The following is a 22,844-nucleotide window of genomic DNA, read 5'->3' as shown; positions in this document are numbered from 1 at the left end:
TTTCTTCTGGGATTTGCATATATTTATTTTGATGTAATTAATTCTCTTTGTAAACTGTGCGTACCAGCGTTACTGGATTACCGTAACTATACTAGTATAGGAAAAAACTGCGTCTATGCATTTTTAAATATTGAGGTAATACTGTCAATCAGATGTTCAGCATTATAATTTTGAAAAGCTGACTTTAAAGCAAAAAATGGAAAGTCTAAAATGACGTTGATTTGAGAGCAAAGAGTATCCAAAAATTACTTTGCTTGCCCGTTTGGTTTACTTTTTACGGTAAAACATGGCGCCCCCCTTGCCACTCGTGAGCTCTTGCTCGTGAGATGAAGAGCTAGCTAGAACGTTCCAGCGCTTCACGTTTCTGTGTTTATAGAGGGAGAGAGCTGTATTTGAGCTCAGAGAGAAACTTTGTCTGTTACCTTTACGTTGATTTGGAGTCAGTTTAAAGGTAAGTGGGCAATAATACCCTTTGTTATAAGAGGCTAGCAGCAGGTTTTGCATTATTAGCAGAGCTGTATGTTTGTAGTAAAGTATGATCCTGGTATATAAACTGTGGGGCTTTACCTGGTACCACTGCTAGTACACTTAAATTAATCTGAGGTTATTTTGAAATATTCCTTTAGTTGTCTTGTTGATTTTTTTTCTTTTCTCCACTTTACCCTTTAGCTGTTAACACCATGTCAGAAGACAGGCAGACCAGGAGACATCCCCAGAACCTCCAAGGGGTCCTTCAGCTCGCAGTGGAGGCTGGATCCGCTGCAGAGGGTCCTGCCCCTCCTGAACCCATGTCAGAAGAGGTACGTACTTGTACCCTAAGCAGGATCAGGCCAGATGACCACACAAACTGTTGGGTGTCGACTTTGTAGCTCACACCAGGACACACATGCTTGTAGCATAGCTTCACAATGTGGCTTTGACAGAACTAAGGCTTAAATAAGTAGAATGAGCAACTAGTCAACTAAAAGCCTTATTTACATGAGGATATAATAATAATATAGTAGAGTAGATCCAAAAATGATAACAACAACAATAATAAATACTTTTGTTTTTACAGTAGCAACATGTGTTGCTCCGCTTTGCAAAACATCCCACCATAAACTATTGATATATCACATTTTCATAGTTTTCAGAGTGCTTTGAGAGACAAAAGTATAATACTGCAGTCAAACAGAAAGCCGGACATTGTGGCCAGAAATGAACAGGACAAAACTGGATCACAGAAAACTTTTAATTTAAGTAGTGAACAAGGTATAGAAATTATATCAATCAGAACTGCTGGCAGCCCCCCACCCCACTTAGTCCTCAGTATTTTGGTAGGAAGGGGATATCTTTGACAACACGTTTAAATTTGATAAGTAAATAAATGCCATTGCCATCAATGATGTTCTCTCTTAGCTTGATTTATCACAAATGTTTTTATTCAATTGTCAGCCAATAACTGATACTACTTAGGGGCTTGATATCTTAAACCTACAGTGCTATGTATACTGTTAATTTGCTGTAGATAGTTTTTCAGGCGTGCTACTTCCTCTTGTGTCCTCCCTTTGTGCAGTTTCCTCAAATTCAGGAAACCTTGCACACCATGCAGCTCTCTGGGAATGACCGTGTTGGCTCTAAAACACTGTTTCAAACTATTAAAAACTTTGACATTTTTTTTTATTTCAATTAAAGAAATTGTAACAATGTTTAAAGATAAAATGTTAAACTGTTTTTTGCTAAGTTTTCTGTCTTGTGTAGACACAGCAATGGCCTTGTCTCTTAAGTTTGATGCCTTTTTTGTGCTTGAATGTCAAGTGGTTCAACAGACAAACAAAGAAGCATTCTTCTAAAAATGGTCAGGTAGAAGGACTGGACTGAAAGTCAGTTTTTAAAAAAAGAAGCCAATGTTGAAAGAAAAACTTTGAAAGACCTTTGGAAATCCTGGAGAGTTATTGCTCAACTATTGCTTAAAAATTCAAAGAAAGTCTTTCTTGGAAGTCAAATATAAAGAAATGAGGAGTGACTCAAGACTTTCGTACAGTAATATATAATTGCACATCACTTGAAATCTCATGTGTCTGAGTAAGACACTGATGTCCACATCCGTTATTTTTATTTTTTTTCTTAATGCTTGCTTGGAGGTATCACATCAGAGAATTTGAATTCAGCATGACAAACTACTTCAGGCTCTTTTTTTGTGCCTTTCTTCCAGAGGAAAACATGGCTGAGAGAAGCTCTTACAGAACTGTGCAAAGGGCAGATGGATGAAGTGGAGCAGATGAAGCAGTGCTTGGCTGTTCTGTGCAAAGAAGGAAGTGAAAGGGAGAGGGGTGGAGAGGAAGATAGGGAAGATGATGATGAGGACGATGAGCGGGAAACGGCCTTTGAGATGCTGTCCGAGCTGTGTGAGAATCTGGACAATGCCAGAGGTAATAAATGGTATTAGTAGAGCAGAGGGCACGCTAAAGACAGCGTGTGTTCACTGTACGCTCACTGCATCCTGTCCTCTGCAGACCTGATGACCCTTGGTGGGCTGGAGTTGTGCGTCTCCCAGTATCTTAATCATGCTCAAAGTGGGTTGAGGTGGCGTGCTGCCCAGCTCATTGCCTCCTGTGCCCAGAACATGCCACAGCTGCAGTTCCACTTGCTTAGCATCGGGGCGCTGCCGAAGCTGCTGCAGCTGACAGATTCTGACCCAAACCCCACCGTCAGGGTGAAAGCTCTTTACGCTGTCTCATGTGAGTAGAGCCATAATGCACGCATGCTTCAAAACTGAGCTTCATGACAACAAGCCTGCAACCAATTGCTGCACATCAGTCATTTCACATACATGATCCAGAACCTCAGATTGTCCATGTGACAGTCTGTGAATTTTAGTGCAGTCAACAGTTGGTTCCCATAGTTGATGTTTTAGATGGACAGGCTATTCAACAGCTATTTTTAGTGGCCAGCCTCCCAACTGTATCGCCTGTGTTTATGATATTGTTATATCTCATGTTTCCTGTCAATTCAACTTTAAGCCTAAATTATCTGTTGCTTTCTTCTTTAGTGCCAAATGACACATGGCACCGTCTTTTTGTCCCAGCTCTGTGCTTCACAACCCTCAACAAAACTGTCCTGTCGTAATCATAGGTCTGGTTCGAGAGCAGGAGGCAGGTCTCCAGGCCTTCCTGTCCCACGATGGATTCTCAGTGCTGATGCGAGGCATGCAGTCAGAGAACGAGAAGCTCAGAACCAAGTCGGCTTTCCTGTTGCTCAATCTGCTGATGTCGCATCCCGAACAGAAAGGTATGGATGGGAAGGACATTCAGACAGGATAGTGCTGTAAACCTGCACCAGTACCAGTAGGTTTACTTTGACAATACAACACTTTGTAGCCTTTTATTAAGACACAACATGGTTTAATAATGTCTCTAAAAGCTTATAGAGACACCTTTTCTGTGGAAAATGAAGATGTTTTATTTGCAGCTTTGCTCTTCATCCATGATTAGTCACCAATATGGCAAGTTCTGCAGTTAAAGGGTACAATAACATAAAAAGTTTTTACGTTTTTTTTAGCAATTAAATCTCGTGTTAAAACTTTTATACTTTCTCCCTTTTAGTTTTATCCTTGCAGTATGTGTGTTTCTCACTGATCTTGCTACCTTTGTCCGGGGAAAACATGGAAAAACTATTTTAATCTTAATTACACATACATAGTAGACCATAACAAGAAGAACTACAGCAGATTTTTTACTTTGGATATTTAATTGGTTTACTCTTTAAACATCTATCTAAAGTTTTTGCAAGCTTTCCTTAAAAAATGGCTTGACTCAATATAAACTCAGGTATATTCCTGATTATTTCCCCCCGCAGACACGCTTGTTGCCATGGGTATGGTACAGCAGCTGGTATCAGTTCTCCGTACACCGCATTCACCCGTCCATGAACATGTGCTTGGTGCCCTTTGCTGGTAAGAAACATTCATTATGATACTGAAAATCTGACATTATTTCATGGATGGTTTTAGTAACTGTACCCGTCCTTGTTTCTGATGGTGGTGTAGTCTGGTCGAAGACTTTCCACAAGGGCTCAATGACTGTAGAAATCCTGCTCTGGGCCTGGAGGAATTACTCAGACAGAGATCCAAAGAGCTCCAAGGCAAAGAAGAAAGTCAGGTAATTCATGTGCCTGAGAATCAGATCGTAAAACTCGATAGAAATGTTGTGATTATGCTACAAAATTTCATTTCAGTCATGAAATGTGTTTTTTTCCATGTAAAACTAGAGGTGATTGTGGTTAAAGGCTAACTAGTTGTAAACAATAAAGAGATATATGACTGCTTTTTTTTTTTTAAGTTTAAAAGATTGAAAATTAAAAAAATAAGCTGAATCTTACTTTTCTGCCTCTTAAAGTCACATGTTTGTTTCCAACAGGAAGAACTTGATTTCTGTGAGCGACTCAGGGTTATGTGTTTCTCCAGGCAGCAGTCAGATGACACTGGGATGGATCGTTGATTTTCTAATTCTTTCTTTCTTTGTTTGCTTGTTGTTGTTTGTTTTTTTACCCTGACATGTTTTGGCATCAGTATGAAAAGATAACAGAACATTCATGAGCTGGGACATGTTTTTTGTTGTTGTTGTTGTTGTTGTTGTTGTTTGGTCTGTTAAGACAGTTGCACATGATCCAGTACCTGGATTTCACTGTGTAAATAATTGTACTGTATATTGTAATGTATAAAACAACTATTTCAGTCCAATGTTTGCCATTCTTAATATCTTAACTGTCATCCCAAGCATCTCCATTAAAGGTAGTATGTATAGTACTCTATTTTAATTGGCAGAACACAAATGCTGAATTTAGTTAAATCTATTTTATTTTATTATAGTATGCTTTACTTTTTCATTTCCTGTCTCTTTTCAGTTTTTCTTGAAACAAAACTCCCAGTTGTTGACATAATATTTATTACTGTTAATAAAACATGGGATTGCGTGTATAAACATACAGTATAATGAGCAGTTCACATCATGCCACCATATGCACAATCTACATGTAAACATGCATGTCAAAGAAAATATTTTGATCATTAAATCACAGAATATAAATATTATAAACTGAAGTTTACTGAATGTTTTTCCATTTCATTTGGAAATAAATTCTTTCATTTTTAGAACATTGCAAATTGAATCTATTTCCTTTTCTTTGTTTCTTTCTTTTTTTCTTTTTTTTTTTAACCACTTACAACAAATATTTATGGAAATGGAGAGCTAATGTAGTACAAGCTTTTGGAGTACAACAGGGATACTGGTTAGGACCTCTTCCATTTTGAAAACTCATCCGTGTCCTCTACTGCTTGCATGTCACCCACAGCGATTAGAAGCTGTGCCAGATAATAGGTCACCATTACAACAGTATTACCGTGCTGCATTGGTGCCACCACCTTAAAAACTTGCAGAGACAGCGTTGCGTCGGATACCATGAAGCTCAGACTTCCCAAAAGTGTTGCTACGTTGCTAGTTCTAGCTGCTAATAGACCCATTAGAGTAATTAAGACAAAGTAGACTCCAACAGCTGGAGTTAGCACTTCAGAGTTTGGGTCCTTTTGCAGAAATGGAAATAAAAATGTGTAATAACCTCCTCCAACCATGAACAGGATCAGATAGAGAAAACGGCTCCAGCAGGAAGAGGAGTTTTTTGTGTAACGACTGGACAGGAAGGAAACTGAGTACAACAGATGAGCCACAGCAAATGCACCCATTCCTGAAACAGATATTGAGGACATAATGGGCATGTGATTTGCAATTTATGAATCCTGGAGTGTTAAATTTACTCTCTGAAATTAACTATTACAAATACTTCTTACAATAATGAGGCATGTGCGAGCAATAGACCTTTCATAAAAGAAAAAAATGCTCAATTTTTTGAACTCATCCACCATCAGCGCTTACCATGCAGGAAAAGCTCAGGCCACACCAGGCAGCAGTCACCAACAGCAGAGAAGACCAGTCCTCCCACCACACCTAGGACACTCTGACCTCCATTCCAGCTCAGCACCACTGCAGCCAATAGGAGTACTGGTGCAGATTTGACACCTGCAGACATGATGGACGGGGGCGAAGCAGGAGTCCAAAGGTAGAAGTACAGAGCTGCAGACAAAAAGAAAGGCAAGAGAGACAGAAAGAGAGCACAGGACTGATAGAAATGGACGAAAAGAAAGAAAAGGGAGAGATGCATCAAGTTTTTGTACAGAAGTAGATTCAAGTTATGATTTCAAACATCTTTCCATCTGGTTTCACTAAGCAAAATGCTGCTAGAAATAAAGAAATACTGGCTGTAAATAGAGGTGAACTGTACCTTATTTCTCTTCTGCCGCCTGTGATAGGCGTGAGTCTCAAGGATGTCCATCTTCTCTCAAACAGCACTGCTGTGGGCAGACGTCTCAGAAGGATAAAAGTGTCTTTACTGTCTTGTTTGCCAGCGATCCTCAGCTCCAACGATCCTCAGCTCCTGTACCCCTCGTCTTGAACCTCTGTCGTGTCTTTCAATCTGCCTGCGTTTCATGTCGATGAACTTTAGACCGATCCTCACTGTCTGATTGTGCTCTGATAATCAATTCGCTCCCTGTTTTGAGTTCTGCTGGTCAAATTGCTCACTCTTGACCTCACCAGCAGGATTACGTTGGTGACATCAGCACAGAAGGAGCAAAGTTGAACTGTGCAGGTGTTATCACTGTGAAATGTAAACTTTAATATCAGGAAACTGACAAAACCTGATGATTGTTGTTGTTGAGACTTTTTTATGTCTCAATGTTTCATAAAACAAATGTGTAAAAAAAAAAAGTTCATTTTACAGGAAAGGATTGGATTCTTTGATAAACAGCTGTAAATTTGTTATAACAATACTGGGTTTTTTTTGTGGCAACTGTTCAAAAAATGTGGATGGTTATGAAAAACACGCTATGCCAAAGCCCCATCCAGTTTCCAGTGCTTCACATTTAAAGTAAAGGAAAGGGCTCGTTTGCTCATAGATACTGATGAATATGACACATTTCTTTTGTTTGTGATCAAAGAAAGTATGACACACATTCTGACATAGAAGAAGAATAAAATGCTTTGTATGTTGAATGATGTTCAGTGCTCGTCTTGACTGGATTTTGTTTTGAAAATTTCAAACAATTACATTTTTCTGAAGCTGAGATTTAAGTTCAAGCAGATGGAGGAGGAGCCCTGTGTGTAATAATTTCACAGAACTGCAACAATGATTAACTACAGGCTACTCTGAGTCAAACTTTGTGCTTTTCCTGAACACAGTTCTTGCAGCTCTGGGCTGGTTATTGAAATTCAAGGTGTGGGACAACGCTGGAGGGGGTGTAAGTTTACTGGGTGTATAGAGTAATAAATGCAGTAACTGTGCAAGAAGGGGTTGATATCAGGTAGGGCTTTAGGTCAATATAGACATGTATATGTGTGCATGTGTATTGGTTTGCTTTGCGACTGCACTCTGGGCTTTTATCTGCTTTGTTTGCTTCCTTTGTACAGCTATGGCGACTGATTCTTCCTCTTTAAGGATTGGAGTCGTAGGATTTGGACATCTAGGTCGGAATTCCCCTTTTAAATCCCAGGCAAACACTCTTTAAATTGCTGTATATTATTTCCTGAAAGCATGTGCATGTGTGTGTATGTGTGTGCAATTTAGGTCAGTACCTAGTGGAGAGGATCAATAAAGATGGACCTGCCCTCGGTTTGACTCTGGGTTTTGTCTGGAACAGGAATTCTGGCAAGCTCAGTGGTTTAGTCCCCTCTGAACTCATACTCGGGGATCTATCGTCCTTTGCAGAAAGGTGCAAACACATGCATAAGCATTAAAAACCCACGTGCACACAGCATGATTGTTCTGTGCACACGCGTTTTTATGTATTAAATCAGGAACGCTATAAACGTACTGTATTTATCTTCGGGAATTTCCCTTCTGAGGAATAATCATTGTGTGTTTTGCAGGCGATGCGATGTGATTGTTGAGGTGTGCCATCCTCAAATAGTTAAAGAATTTGGGCTCCAGTTTCTGTCTCAGTCTCATTTCATGGTGAGCTACTTCTGATTTTGCTATTTCAGTGAAACAGCTGGTACATTTCTTTGTTTGTTTTTTTGATAGATTCTTCCAATGTTATATTTTATTTATAGTACTTGACAGATTTTATTTTAAATGACTGATACAGTTTGATTTAAATCTGTCATTTTTATGATTTCATACCATTAAATCATTATCAGGCTGAACCACTGATACGAGGCAGAATGGGTCCATCCTTTCATGTTGTTTAAAACAAAATTGGACCCTACCATCTGAATGTCACAGCAGAAATCAAACCTCATCTGACCAGGCAGCATCTTCTTTTGACTAATTTTGGTGAATATGTTCAAACTGTGGCCTCAGTTTCCTGTTCTTAGTTGACAGGGTGTGATCTTCCGCAGCTGTAGCCTGTCTGCTTCAAAGCTGTGCATTGAGAGATGCTCTTCTGCATATCTTGGTTTTAACGAGTGGTCAGTTGAGGTACTGTTTCCTTAAGGTACTGTGAGCGTACATAAAATGGACAGAATATCATGTCATTCGACTGTAAACAATCGCCATCTTGGTCCAGCTGAAGGTCATTAAATGTTCTCCTCCTTGGAGAAAAGTCCTGCACTGTCCTCTTCACTGACCCCTCAAAAGTATTTGACTGTTAAGCACAATTCTTTCTCACAAACTACTCATTCCTCACATAGAGAAACAAACTGTTAATGTTAATCATAACTTTTACTCAACCATCAGAAATAGGATGGCAGAGAGAGCATCTGGCTATTTAAATTGGCTATTTGCTTTGCAAATAAGGAAAATGCTCATTTCTATACTTCAATGTTCACTTTTTTGCAGACAACAGTCTTTCATATGCTTCAGGATTAACCCCAGCAAAGTCTTAATTCACCCTCATCTGTTTTTGATACTTTCCAATTAACACTTCTCAGTCACAGACTGGTTTTAAATGCATAAAAGACCAAGCACATGGTATCTCCACTGCAGCTGTGACTATGAAGCATTCTGTAAATCACATTTTAAATATATCTCCACATTAATGTTTGAAGAGTCTCGCATGTACACGGGCGTTTGGTTTGATAGCGTTTGCTTTGTAGATTTAAATTCAATAACAGGTTCAAAATTCAGAGTCGACAGACGGTCATCCTAACCCACAAACACTTGAGAAGTCAACGACACTTCATCATTTGTTTTGCACCTTTGTTTTTCGTTTTTTTCCTCCTCTAGGTGGGCTCTCCATCTGCCCTCGCTGATCCTGATCTGAACCAGAAGTTGAGTCAGGCTGCTCAGAAGTATGGCAGGACTCTCTACGTCCCCAGTGGTGCATTATGGGGAGGCCAGGACATCCAGAGGCTGAATGACAGTGGGAAAATAAAGGTAAAACAAGGATAGTCCAGTGTTTAAAACCATGGAAATGAACATATAAGCGATTTAATGTTGCTTTTTCCTTTCATGGTTTATTTTTAGGCTTTGTTCATCAGAATGTCCAAGCATCCCTCCTGCTTTCGGCTGACAGGAGACGTCCTCACTGACTGGACGGAGGGAGAAGGCAGGCGTGTTTTGTTCAGAGGCTCCGTTGCAGAGTTGTGCCCACTCGCTCCTAACAATGTGAACACCATGGCGGCAGCAGCAGTGGCAGCAGGGACACTGGGCTTCACTGGTGTCCAGGGAGAGATTGTGTCAGATACAGCGTGAGTGCTTCTAAAAGTCGGATTGTTTGTTTGAAACCATCCTGCCTGCATCTTCCAGCTTCATGTACCTTCATGCCGCAGGTTAAGAGACTACCATGTGGTGGAAGTGGAGGTGACTGGGCCTGATGGTTTCTCAGTACACACAGTGAGGAGGAATCCAGCCAAACTCGGGGCTGTTACTGGCAGCGCAACTTACAGCTCTTTCTGGAATAGTTTACTCAGTAAGTCCTAAATGACTGCCAAACACTTTCTTAGTGAATCTGATGTAAAGCACTCTGTGTCACCCTTTTAAGGTATCTATCATGTCAACACAAACACCTCCAAATTGTACTTAAGCACAGCAAACTCCTTAAAGTAGTTATAAACAGGGATGAAATGCTCAGAGCTATTTTTAGACCTGGTGCAGTGGGCCTTGTGTTCCTCGTGGTGCAAGACAATGCCTGACCTCATGTGTGCAGAGCGTGCAGGCAGTTCCTGGATGATGAAAGCGGTGGTGATTTCATTTTTTGTTGTAATTTTAAATTCAGGCTCCAAATGATTAATGGCTGGTTTCCGGTGACCGTTGTTGAATCATTTCGCTCTCACTCAATTACTCATATTAATATCTTATGTGTGGTTTAAGTGTTTCATTAATTTTTTTCCATAACACACACACACACACACACACACACACACACACACACACACACACACACACACACACACACACACACAACACTATTACAATGGTGAGTGCTCATATTAAAGTATAAAACTGTAAAAGTATTCAGTTTTACAGTTTTTTTTATGGCTTTTTATGACGCTAGTAAATGCACATATATTTATTATAGTCATCTCCAGCACATGCACCATGAGAATAAAGGATTTCAAACCCATGATGACACCTGCTGCTCAAAGCTTTCCTTTCCAAGAGGAAAAGAAAGAAAGAAAACTGGCTCACAGATGGCCTTAAAGGCCCTAAAGGAAGTTTCTCTTAGTTTATGAACTTGGGAGCTGCACCGAGGCCAAACATAAGATATATGGGGATTATATTAAGTGTGATAGCATCATAGGTCCTCTTTGAGTGTGGAGTACGGTGTGTATCACTATGTTTTTCATGTGAAGACTCAGATTTTTACGTTCTTGTTTTTCTCAGTTTGCAAAGGGCACGGGGGCAGAGTTTACCTGTGCTGAAACAGCCAAGCACTTTGGAGGATTACCTACAACGGAAGAAGAGGATTCACTGCAACATTTCAGCTGATCTGAATGATTTATGAAGGAGATGCTGTGTAGATAAGATCAGTATGTTACAAAGAAGCAAATCTTTGGATATATTTGTTCCAATAAACTGCACAAACACAATGAAAGAAGAGCCCGTTACTGTTTATAAAACACCAAACAGGTGTATATAGATATTTCAATTTTATTATATGTTCATCTGGTGCAAGATTGTGAGAAATGGAGTGATAGTGACAGTATACGGCTGGCAAAACCATTTCCTTTTTTCCAAAACAAATACTCAAGACATACAGTAGCTTGTTTTTCAGCCCTTTCTCTCTGTCAGGTCTTCTACCTGTAAACACAGTTTCCATCTTAGGACACAGTACCCTTTCCCCTCTGTCTTACCTCTTTTCATTTCACAAATAAATACTTGCTGAAACAGGCGAACCAAGGAATAATCTCCACACACAAGCGCACACAAACACAGCAGGAGTACAGTGGACACACTGTGATACTGTAAGGCACAGAAACAAAATGAGAACACACTCACACACAAGCCGACACCATTCTCCGAACGAGAGCATTTTCAGCATTATCAGTGTGTGCTCTTCATTTTGTTTCTATTTTGAGAGGTTATGCAAAAAACAAGGCGCGTGAAAGAAAGAAAAGAAAAAAAATGCTACAAAAAAGGTAGAAAGTCAAGTGTGAAGCACTGTATGGTTGTCACATCATGTGGGGCACGAGTGAAAACGACAAAAAGAACAGATGCTCTTTCTGGCTCTTAATGCATAATATTGCTATGTGGGCTTTTTCACAGGAAGCTTCCCGTTTTGAACTTGTAGAGATGGTAAGCTGGTAAAAAAAAAGGAGAGATAAGCTGTTCTCCCAGCCCTGACCTACGTTTGAATCAAGTATAAAATCCGACTCCACAGTTTGCTGTTAATATTAATGATCCTCTGTTAGATCCACGTTACTCACTGTTAGTATTCTACAAAAATCCAGCAATCCTGATTTGTTTTCCTATGTGTTGATCTGTCAGTTAACCTTTTTCCTTTTAAGTTGCTGCATTTACTTCACAAAGCAAACTACCGGTCACACTGCTGGTGTAACTGAAACAATACCAAAATATATCAAACTGACAGATACTGTTTTTAAAAATTCTGAGGTACGCACAGGTTGGGAAGACACTGACAGTAATGCATTTTGTCACAACATGCCAATATTAAATTCGTCACACGCGTTCACGCAGCCACAGTCGTCTACACGGACAACTTGAACCACAGATAAGAGTTTCACTAGTGAGGTTTAGCAGTAGTGCGTCGGTCTCAGTTTTTCTCGCTCGTCACCTCGTCGCCATTCCCGTTGGCCCCGATGATGGCGATGGACTTGTTTTTCATAGGCAGCGTGTAGGGCTGGCGGATGTTCACCTTGTCCTTTTCGGCCTCCAGGTCCTCGTCGTAGCGCTCGTCATCTTCGTTGTCTTCAGCCTCGCTGTGGTGCGGGGAGGAGTGGCGGGACAGGGCTGGAGATGGTGGCACTGAGGCTGGTCGGGGGTAACGGAAACCGGCGGTCTGAGGACAGGAGTGAAAGTATTAAAAACATAAACAGGAAGAGGACGCTTCAAAAAAAATAAAAAATAAAAAAAAACCTCACATTTGTTTTAAATACTGTGTCTATTAAAAAAAAATACAAGTTAACTTACTTGGGCTGTATCCTGAGGTTCATATATGAAGGTGTCAGGGAAGGCTTTAGCCAGGGCCATGTGGCGGGCAGCTATATAATACTAATGCAGAAAAGAAGGAGAAATTAAAAATAAATAAATAAATAACTGTTGTAAAGATTTTATCTGTGAGACTTGTTGTTGCAAATACTAGAGAAATACACAAGAAACTCCAAAGAAGGAGTTTCTTTCAATAACTAAAGAACTTTAAGTAAAATCTAGAGCAAGGATCTGATCTGATGTTAGATGGTGGGCAACACACAGCCCACTGAGCTCAAGAAGGCCGACGAGTGAAACTCTCCTGTCTGTCAGTCTAAAGAACTTTAAATACACATTTAACTCCTGAGACATAAGAAAGAGAAGTGCAATTTCAACAATACATCTCGTGATAAAGAAAAGCCTGTCAGCGCGTCTCTTTGGATTAAACCATAAGATATAAATGTGCAAAATCACAGAAAAAGTTCTGTTCATTCATTGTGTAGACTGTTCAGTTTTGTTTTGTTTTTTAAATGTGAACCAAACGTAGAAGCATACATTTCTATAGTAGATAGTTCCTTTTTTTTCTCCTTTTGTCATTTAATTGTTTATATATTACTCAATTACTTTTGTAGTATGAATGGCCACGGGGAGGACTTTAACAGCAGGAAAAGCTCAGAAATGTATGCCCCCCTTCACATTTTCCAAACCTGCCAAAAAGACTGAACTGGAGCCTTTGGCGGGCCGATTCTGGACCGTGGGCCTTATGTTTGACACCCCTGATCAAGAAGGAAAACAACAAAGACAATGCAGGCTGAGGGGTCCAGAGATGTGCAACAGGATTTGTAATGTTACCCTGCCGAGGTATTTCCAGTCCAAGAGATCGCTCAGACGCTCAGTGCGGTTCCTCTGGATGATCCGTTGGCGGCGGCTCTGCTTGCAAAACTGGAACAGGAAGGAAGTGAGCTGGTTACATGACTCGTCCACACCCCGACACCTGCGGTCCAGGATGTAGATACCTGCAAAGCGAAAAAGCAGCAGTTTTTCCTGATTATCTTAAAAAGAGAACTTCTTTTGAAAAACAGTAGAATTTAGAAGAGAAGGCATGAAGATGCACCATATGCCGTTGGGTCTGCTATGTGTTCCTCCATGAAACAGCCAAAACCTGACAGGTTAGTGGAGATTGATGGAATTCCCATGACAGTGCACTCAGCTGATAAACAGGGAAACAATAATTAGTACTTTTATATTAATACACACGTAGATGCATCTTGTCAGCATGAATGAATCATACCAGGTGTGTAGCCCCAGGGCTCATAGTAAGAGGGAAAGACGCCAAGGTGGCAACCTCTTACAAACTCCTCGTAGTCCATTGGAAGAAGAGGAGAGGTGGATGAAAGGAACTCGGGATGGAAGATAATCTAACAGATGAAGAAGAAATTCAGTGTTACAGACAGATAGGGCACACTGCCAGAACCAGCAGCATGAGGGGTCATTCAGATTGAGGAAAAAATTAAATTACAGAATCATGCTCACAACACTTTTTTCTTTCAGGTGCGACTATGATACCTCACAAACTAAAAAAAATAAATCAAAATAAATTAACAACTTAAATCCCAGAAAGGTGACAGGGAATCTTCCAGCGGTCACCTCCTGTCACGTGACCTACCTTGACCCGGTCAGCAGAGCTGTTGAAAAGGCCGATGCGGCGAACACAGTTGAGGATGGGGTCGCTGCTGTCCTCCAGCATGTTGTGAGTGCAGATCGGAGGCTGGCACTGTCTCTGAGTGGCAAAGATGGCGCGCTTCATGATAGTGAAATCCTCTTTGTCCAGCATCTTCGACACATCTGGCAGCTGCCCACTGAAGAAAAAGCTCGAGTTAATGTTAAAACGAAACTCACAGCACAAAAAAAAACAAAAAATCTAATAATTAGCAGGTTTGAATTTAATAAAACCAATAAGATTTCAACATTTTTACAAATTCAGGTATATCCAAGTTTAATGGATACCTTTATTGGGGACTATTTATTAGGAGATATTTGTTGTAATAAGCTGGGTGTCTAATACTTTTTACATCTTACAGTTTTTAAGAGGCAGGATTAAAAAGGGGTCGACTTACACCAGAAGTGACTCATAAAGTTTCTTTCCAAAGCGCTCCTTCACAGTCTGAGCAGTATCCCTGCCAGGGACAAAAAAATAAAAAAAATAAAATAAAAATTCAAATCCATTACTCCTTTAAGTTCAAAATGAATAACTACATCTGTAAAGAACCTCACCAGAGCTGCTTCCTGACTGCTTGGCCCTTCAAGGTCTCCACATTGAAGTTGTTTGTCCGAGCTGGCATGATGAAGAATGCGATCACTGTCACGTCACTGTGGTTGACCTTTGATGGACCATACAGACACTGGAGTTATATTTTGTTTTATCTTTTAAAAAAAAAAAAAAAACACCTAGGATTGACCTTTCTCCTTCCACATCTGTGAACACATGTGCACATCTGTGAACACAGCCACACATACGTACTCTCAGTAGATAATTGAGTCTGGCTAAAGCCTCCAAGAAGATGTCGGCTCCTTTGTTGGAGAATTCGTACCTCCCAGCGATGAAGAGGAACAAACACTTGTCCAGGTTGAAGTCGAGGTGTCTGATGGTCAGATGGTCACCAACATACAATTTAAAAAAAAAATAAAAATACACAACTTGATTTGTCACTTCCCCTTTCTGGCTAAATTCATTAACTTTTAAGCACTTTACACACGCTGTGACGTGCGGACTAACCCATAGAAGTGTCCCCTGACAAACTCCTGAATCCGACTCTTGCTCTGAGCGTGGAGGTTTTGAAACTCGTGCATAGCTGAGAACTTCTTCACGTTGAGCCCGTTGGGAGTCACGATATCTGTGGAAGCACGTGAGGCAAAGCATAAGCATGCAGTAGAGAAAAGGTGATGATTTGATAGTCAGGTAGATTAAAAATCTCCAAAGCATAATTAATACTCGATATGTATAGTTCAGGCTGAAGCAGTTTTAAAAGAGTGAGTAATTTAAAGTGGAAAAAAATATTACTATGTAACATTTTTAAAGTGGTTTTTGGGAAGCTGTTACTTTTTTGTTCTTAAGATAAAATGAGTCATGATTTTTAAGGATTTTCTAAGGGTTAATTTAAAATAATACTACACTGAAAGCTTTATATTGTATATATTATATTTTACATATTCAGACTTCTATATTCAGAGTATTGCAGGGGGAGCTAGAGGCATGCTGCCGTCTTACACACACCAGTTCACTGCTACACACCTGGTTTCCTCTTGAGCAGGTGTTCTGCCTCAATGGCAGTAATTTGAGACACTGTGGTGAAGACGTGGGCACAGTGTGCCGCTGCACGCTCTATACAGTAGCGATGGTAGATTTGTCGATCGCCCGCTTCCTTGTCTACATTGAACTGAACACAGACAGACCACAGAGAGTCTATAATGTAGTCAGCTATTTTTTGAAATAGTTCATATTTATATTCATATAAATCACACATTCAAAGCCAACAACTGCTTGATGGCATCTTTATTTATTTATTGAACTGATACTTAATAAAAAAGCAGGTACATACCTCTGCTAGGTTGTTATAGAAGTCCACGTTTCCAGCACACAGGTAGCGCCCCAGGAGTGTAGCATGTGTGGTGAAGATGGTTGCCACTGGAAGCTGTCTCTGTCTACACAACACCAGCCCCAGCCCTGCCAGCCACTCATGGAAATGGGCCACAATGTGCGCAGGCTGCTCACACTGGGCTGCAAACTGTGATTTGGAAGGAAAGAAAGGGTTCAGATTAGTTTAATATGCTGCTTTAAAGAGCCCTTTAAACTGCTGGAGGACCTACAGATAATCCATCTTTATGTTTTATGCCCGTTCTCATCAGCTGTGTAGTATTAAGTCTGAGCTGCTGACCTCTCCCAGAAGCCAAGCGGTCAGGAAACCAAACAGCACCGCATCGTTGGCCTCACGGTCAAACCATGGCACGCCAATGGAACAAAGCTCCCACAGCTCACTCTTCCAGGAGTCTAAAGACCAGGCGGTGAACGCGATATCAATGAGCACAACGTAGGGACTGCCTTCAATAAGCCAGCGGCCAAAGTAGACCTGTAAGAAAACAGACAAGGGCGAAAGGGAGAAAAAAAAAACTTGTTAGTCCTTCTCTCTCTAACATAACGTAAGTGAATGACATCTATGTCTTTACAAAAATGTATTCCAATCTAAGAAAGCCTGGATTGAGTATTTCTCGTTGTTAGAATTGCAATTCATGCTGCTTAGAACGCAACTAAAGTGGAATAGTTTAATACACTAATGCCAAAACTAATGATCTAAAATTTGTACCAGCAATGAATAAACCTTTAAAAACACATCATCTGGTAATCAAATCACCATCTTCAATTCTTAAAATGACATTGAGGTTCTTACATTCCTTCAGCCTTATTTAGGCTGCACAGAACCATGAACAGGCAAATTATTTCCCCTCCTCCCACTTTCCACTGCTGGCACCCTGCCCCCACACCACTTGTGCATCTGTAAGCAACCCTGGGCCCCATTCATTCAGTGTCCACAACTACTACCACTACTACTACAGTCTTTAGCAGGTCTGAAAAATTTGTTATTTAACAAAGGTTGCATGAAAGTGCATGAAAAACAAAGACATTGCATGAGAATTGATAGGATAACTTTAAATTAGTCAGTCAAATGATAATTAACTGTGAGCAACTCTATAAAAGCAGACGTTTTGCCAGTTTTGCTTGTCTGGAACATTCAGGTATGTGTTAACAATCCCTCAATCTTCCCATGAGTGGAAAAGCAAATTCACCTCAAGGTCAAACTGTTCAATGAGCCATATTTGTTGAAAACCAAACCCAGCACGTCAGCACAAATACCTCATACGGACTCTCAAGCACGGCAGTGGAGGACTGATGATGTGGGCTTATTTGCAACCCCAGGACTGGGGCACCTTGCAGTCATGAAGTCCACTATGAACCCGTGTGTATATCAAAGTATTCAGGGGTCAAATGTGAGCCCAAATATCCGATAACTAAAGCTTGGTAGAAAATGGGTCCTGCAACAGGACAATGATTACAAGGACGGCAGGAAATTTGTGGCTGAAAAAGAAAAGAATCAATGCATTTTCTTGGCCCATCATGTTCAGGTCAGAGTCCAGACCTGAACATGATGGAAATACTCTGGTGGGACATTAACAAAGAGCTGAATGAACTGAGGCAACGGTTTAAAGAAGAGTGGATCAAAATTCCACCACAACCATGATCAGAGACTGATAATGTCAAACAAAAAACAAAACAATCCCTAAAAGTTACTGCTGCTGTTTCTACAAACTACTGAGTCACAGGGTGCACTCTTTCCCCCCCACACTGCTTCTGCAAAATAACAATGGCACAGTGAATATGTCATGCACTGTTGTTCATCAGGTTGTATATAAATTATTTCAGTATTTAGTAAGAATCAATAGATTTTTATTATGTTCTGATACATAAAACCTTAGACGTTTTGTTTGAAAATGGGAGGGTCCTGGGATGATACCTGTAATCCACTGGGCAAAACTAAACAAAACTATCATTACAAACCAAACTTTCAGACACACCGAGTGTTGCTGGGACACCCTTATTAGCAATGTAACATAAGTAATGTTATCTTCAGATGCCTCTGCTGTTAAATCACATGTGCACACAGAAACAAAGAGCAGAGGAGAGGGAAGGAACTAGTAACATAATATGAAACATGCAAATTCAGTGTTGCTGCAGCCTGCCTTTGGTCTCTTATTGTCCCATCAATTGTGTCTGAAAGTAAACCACACAGGCTTTACTGACCTGGCTGCACTAACCCCTTTAAAAGGGTACCGCTACCAGTCCTAACCTTTTCCCACAACTCCACATTACACTCAGAATGACACAGCACAAAGCTTTAGAAGTATCACACACCGTCATCTATTTCTGGAGTGCATTTGTGTGAAAGAGAGAGACAGAGAGACATCGATACAACTTCTAACCTTTGCGGGGGAAATGTCACTGGGTTTTGAGTTGTGGTCAAGGACAGAAGGCTGGGCAGAGTGGGAGTGTGTCAGATGTAAAAGATGAGCGAAAGATGAACTCTAATTGGGCGTTAGAGCGCACATTCACTGCATGCATACACAAATAAACTATTAGTACCTCAGCCACGAGTTGTTAGGATGACTACCCTTCAGTGGATCGTATAAATTTAACTCAGTGTCTGTGTGTGTGTAGGGGTGTTTGTGTTTTAGTTTACATATGGTAGTACCTTACACCCACTGGAGTTCATCTGGTCAATGGTCCGTTTGAGTGCGGGGTTTGTGGGCTCGATCAGCTCCACCTGAGTGCGCACGTTGCTCTCCACATAGGGACCCACCAGGAAATAGTTCTCCCCCCATTCCTCGGAGGTCAGACGGGCTTTGGTCTGGATGACGGTGTAGATGCCTCCAACTTCACACATAGAAAGATATAACGTGATTCAACACAAACTACATTTTCTTTTGGCATAATTTTTTTAAATTATCTTCAAAAACCACCAAACACTTGCCTTTGTTAGCAACTTCCCAGGCTATTTCAAAAAGGACGGCATCCTCCAAATCAAACTCCTCGTCCCATTCCTCCAGTCCTGACAGGGACGTGACAGACAGGCTTCGAGCCAGCGGCATGCTGGGTAAATATAGAAGACACTCCGCTGAGACGGGGACACCTTACAACCACACACACACACAGACACAAAACGTAACTGTCATGTGCTGCAGTTATTTCCAAGCAGTTCACATGTACTTGGATACACGTTGCCAGCTTGTTTATTTCTGTCACACACTGATTTTAAACTCCTCATCTTTGATAAAAGCACGTCATGTTTTTTAATACGTTGTCTAAATCATAAACAAAAGCCACTCTTAATCTTTAAACTTCACCAGGTTAACCTCAAGCGGCTTCAATGAGCAATTTCCTCTTAACCAACATCTCCTCACATAGCTGTATGAAACCTTTACGCTTTCATTAAACAACACGCCCGGTTGCATCATTCTTACGACATTACACAACTGGAATCCAAACTCAACATATCTCTTTTCTTTTCACAAGTCTCATTTCCACACATTTCACCTCTTTCCCTGATATAAGATAAACCTGCAGCTGCTCTCACAGGAACCAAGCGCCTGGTCAAACAAACGCACTAAAGTATTGAGTAACAGTAGTCTATCTTCAGGTTTCCTTGGGTCACCATCCAATAGAACCACAGGGCTTCTTCTTCACACATGCACAGAAATGCACATCACTTTGACAGAACATTTTATTTCCAAGCACTCCTGCACCTGCATCATTAGTACTGGACATTTAAAGGTCAGTCCTCTACTCTGAGTTCAAAACCGGGTGTTCTGTTCCTGCTTGTAGATCTGATTAAACTTCTGGCACAAATAATAATAATAATAATAATAATAATAATAATGGATTGGATTTATATAGCGCTTTTCAAGGCACCCAAAGCGCTGTACAGTTCCACTATACATTCACTCTCACATTCACACACTGGTGGAGGCAAGCTACTGTAGTAGCCACAGCTGCCCTGGGGCAGACTGACAGAAGTGAGGCTGCCATATCGGCCCCTCTGGCCAACACCAGTAGGCGGTAGGTGAAGTGTCTTGCCCAAGGACACAACGACCAGGACAGAGAGCCCCACAAAGTGGGGAGAGCCATGAGAACGGATGAACAGATAAGGACACTGATCAGGTATAAACTTGATCCTGTAGCAAATGTTGCTGATGATGAGCTACTGTAAAAAGCAATCAGCTGATGTTCATGCATGCAAACCAATAGCCTTTTCCACATGTTACAAAAATCCTGTCTGCGCTTTGATTTTTTTTAATGTAATTTTTTTTTTTTTACTGTAAGGAAGAAGATGATACTCAAATTCCAGCGTGTTTGCGCTGAGCTGCTACTGATAGCACTGAATACAAGGCTGACCCCGGGCACTCACAGACGGAGAAGCCTTCAAGTTGATGACAAACCAAACACTTAAGCTTTGCATAAATTTGCCTTCTTATTTTTTGGATGTAGCCCCTCGAAGATTCTGTTCTGATTGTGTTTTTATAGCGAGATATGAAAGGTCCTCAGTCCACCATCACCATGCTTTACACCGATCCTGAGCGTAAACACCTTACTGCTGAATTAAACTTTCTCTGGAAATCCACATGGGATTCCCCCCGGCTCTGTGAAGGGGTTCCTATCTGCCTCATTAGGATTTCATTGTAAACCATCATCACCATCATCATCATCATTACCATCGTGACCTTGCTGACGTCCCTTTTAGTGAATAGAGTGTTTACTGCTCAGCAGGTCCACATTGCTGGGAAAAGGGCACAATGTCCCAAGACAGGCACGTCTTGAGACCCCAGGGAGCAACAACACGCCTGTGTGCGTGTCTATCGTGAGTTTCGTGGCGAACGTGACATGAAGCACCTACTGCATCACTGCTGCGGAAAAACACAGACGCCGCGTCCTGAACCGATGCGCGCACGCTTAGGATGTATTCTATTATCACCGGGCAGGCTGAAATAAAGATGTTCACTTACCCTTCAGTTTTGTCCCAACTTCACGAAGATGAAGCACGCATTGGCAGCTGTCGCAGTCCGTCCATAAAAAGAATAACAGCGCAGAGTGAGAAGAAGAAGGGGGCGGCGGCGTTGGTTAAATGTCAGCGATTCACATTGGCCCGGTGCGCTCGGGTCGTGCGGAGGGACGGGACGCTCATGGCCTGCGATGCAGGAAGGAGGCTGGGTTGGTGAGCTTGGAGTCTCCGCCCACACATTATTCATGAACTGCACTCCTATTGGCCCCTGGCTTCTCCGTGTCTCCGCCTTTTACACAAAACATCACAGGAACTGGGTGTTTTCCTCGGCGGGGACGTGCGATTGGCTGGGAAGTGGTTAAAGAGCTGGTGAACGAATGTTTTAGCCGTACACAAGAGGGGAGTCACGTACAGCAGGGAGCTTTTTCTAGTTTCCTGTGAGAAGGGGGAGAGCCAGAGCTATTTATAAGCTTCTCAGAGGGCTATAGTTTTAAAAAATACAGTATGACTAGAGACATTCGTGGACTATCCTACCTATGGAGCTACTTAGAGGTATCAGATTAAAGTAAAACCTTGACCTCTCCATCCCTACAGTGAAGAGATCCAGTGGTTCTGTTATGCTGCGGGCGGATATTTGCTGGCATGTTATTGAGAGAGGGGTCAGGGCAAACGGACACAGAGTAGTTCTGAGTGATCACATTGAACTTACTAAAAAGCATTTATAGTCTGATAGGAGTGGTCTTTTCCTGGACAGCAGTGCTCCTCCACAGGGAGTCACTGAATGGTGTGATGAGAATGTGAATCATATGTTATGGCCTCCACTAGATCCCAGCCACCACCGAACCCCTGTGGGAGACACTGGGCCAGTGTGACGGTGTTCTCCACCACACTGAAAATGATCTCTGCTGCCACTCTAGAAATGTTGCTGCACACAATGAAGGATCTCAGCTTTCTTTAGGAATGCTGTTTTCCTATGTGTACAGTAAGAAACCGTACTATATGTATAGAGTATATTACTCTAACTGCAAAAGATTATTGGAAAATATTAAATCACTGCTATAATTCTTCTTTTGTAATTTCATTTAAAATAGTACACAGTAGTAGTGTATTGTAAATGCGAACACAGTAATAATACTGTAAAAAATGCATTTAAATGCCAGTACTTTACTGTAAGATACAACATAACCTTTTCCCAGCACAAAATCATCAAACCACCAAAATGGAGAAAATATTTTGACTATAATGTTCATATTTTTTAGCAGAGCTCCGAGGACACTGGAAGAACCAGTACTAAAAGTGTTCTGCTGGCACGTGGTAACCTTACCCTTTACGAAAGCCACTTTACGTTTTTCTTTCATCTGTAGATTAGTACACTTCCTCTTGTCAACTCCAAATTGTGCAAAACAGCTTATCTCCAAACTATATTCTATTGCTCAATAATACATCTGCAGCAGTCATAGTTTAGAAAGTATAGTCTTGATTTAGTCCAGTCCATCACGTATTCGCTGGATGAGACTGTTGAGTTCAGATACAAGTGCAGACACTTTATCAGCCATTTCCTCCTGCCATGAGGATTTAACAGTTTTTATTAAAAGTGAAGTCATTTAAAGTGACAACACA

At 41.1% G+C, this 22,844-nt stretch overlaps 4 protein-coding genes across 7 annotated transcripts; 2 read left to right on the top strand and 2 right to left on the bottom strand.

Moving 5' to 3' along the window:
- The first annotated feature begins 283 nt into the window (after nucleotides 1–283).
- On the top strand, nucleotides 284–5,071 carry hspbp1 (HSPA (heat shock 70kDa) binding protein, cytoplasmic cochaperone 1). Its single transcript, XM_005945237.3, has 8 exons — nucleotides 284–451; nucleotides 670–800; nucleotides 2,195–2,411; nucleotides 2,496–2,720; nucleotides 3,115–3,270; nucleotides 3,838–3,934; nucleotides 4,028–4,139; nucleotides 4,398–5,071. The coding sequence occupies exons 2-8, from the start codon at nucleotides 681–683 to the stop codon at nucleotides 4,476–4,478; spliced, it is 1,008 nt and encodes a 335-aa protein (XP_005945299.1). The 5' UTR covers nucleotides 284–451; nucleotides 670–680; the 3' UTR covers nucleotides 4,479–5,071.
- On the bottom strand, nucleotides 4,909–6,637 carry tmem86b (transmembrane protein 86B). 2 transcript variants are annotated; one of them, XM_042213162.1, is made up of 3 exons: nucleotides 6,316–6,637; nucleotides 5,910–6,107; nucleotides 4,909–5,721 (listed from the first exon to the last, which is right to left on the bottom strand). In XM_042213162.1, exons 2-3 carry the CDS (start codon nucleotides 6,061–6,063, stop codon nucleotides 5,270–5,272), a joined length of 606 nt encoding a protein of 201 aa, XP_042069096.1. In that variant the 5' UTR covers nucleotides 6,064–6,107; nucleotides 6,316–6,637; the 3' UTR covers nucleotides 4,909–5,269. The 2 variants fall into 2 exon arrangements, with proteins under 2 accessions (XP_042069096.1, XP_042069095.1); XM_042213161.1 differs by having other exon boundaries at nucleotides 5,910–6,153; nucleotides 6,316–6,634.
- Nucleotides 6,638–7,224: 587 nt separating this feature from the next.
- aspdh (aspartate dehydrogenase domain containing) lies at nucleotides 7,225–11,065 on the top strand. 2 transcript variants are annotated; one of them, XM_005945236.2, is made up of 8 exons: nucleotides 7,225–7,330; nucleotides 7,500–7,556; nucleotides 7,657–7,801; nucleotides 7,959–8,043; nucleotides 9,256–9,405; nucleotides 9,496–9,719; nucleotides 9,801–9,940; nucleotides 10,855–11,065. In XM_005945236.2, exons 2-8 carry the CDS (start codon nucleotides 7,502–7,504, stop codon nucleotides 10,890–10,892), a joined length of 837 nt encoding a protein of 278 aa, XP_005945298.1. In that variant the 5' UTR covers nucleotides 7,225–7,330; nucleotides 7,500–7,501; the 3' UTR covers nucleotides 10,893–11,065. The 2 variants fall into 2 exon arrangements, with proteins under 2 accessions (XP_005945298.1, XP_005945297.1); XM_005945235.3 differs by having other exon boundaries at nucleotides 7,236–7,393.
- A 38-nt stretch (nucleotides 11,066–11,103) lies between these two features.
- gys1 (glycogen synthase 1 (muscle)) lies at nucleotides 11,104–21,429 on the bottom strand. Of its 2 annotated transcripts, none has more exons than XM_014341019.2 (16): nucleotides 21,229–21,429; nucleotides 19,200–19,318; nucleotides 18,921–19,102; nucleotides 16,554–16,745; nucleotides 16,218–16,403; nucleotides 15,911–16,055; nucleotides 15,395–15,512; nucleotides 15,140–15,260; nucleotides 14,893–14,999; nucleotides 14,736–14,795; nucleotides 14,285–14,477; nucleotides 13,910–14,036; nucleotides 13,733–13,828; nucleotides 13,471–13,634; nucleotides 12,622–12,702; nucleotides 11,104–12,490 (listed from the first exon to the last, which is right to left on the bottom strand). In XM_014341019.2, the coding sequence occupies exons 2-16, from the start codon at nucleotides 19,315–19,317 to the stop codon at nucleotides 12,245–12,247; spliced, it is 2,136 nt and encodes a 711-aa protein (XP_014196505.1). In that variant the 5' UTR covers nucleotide 19,318; nucleotides 21,229–21,429; the 3' UTR covers nucleotides 11,104–12,244. The 2 variants fall into 2 exon arrangements, with proteins under 2 accessions (XP_014196505.1, XP_014196504.1); XM_014341018.2 differs by having other exon boundaries at nucleotides 19,200–19,358; nucleotides 21,229–21,428.
- Nucleotides 21,430–22,844: the final 1,415 nt, after the last annotated feature.

The sequence above is a fragment of the Haplochromis burtoni genome, unplaced genomic scaffold (genome assembly GCF_018398535.1).
Source record: "Haplochromis burtoni strain Fernald_Lab_line unplaced genomic scaffold, NCSU_Asbu1 Contig_424, whole genome shotgun sequence".
Lineage (NCBI taxonomy): Eukaryota > Metazoa > Chordata > Actinopteri > Cichliformes > Cichlidae > Haplochromis > Haplochromis burtoni.
This window is presented reverse-complemented; position numbering and strand designations above follow the sequence as displayed.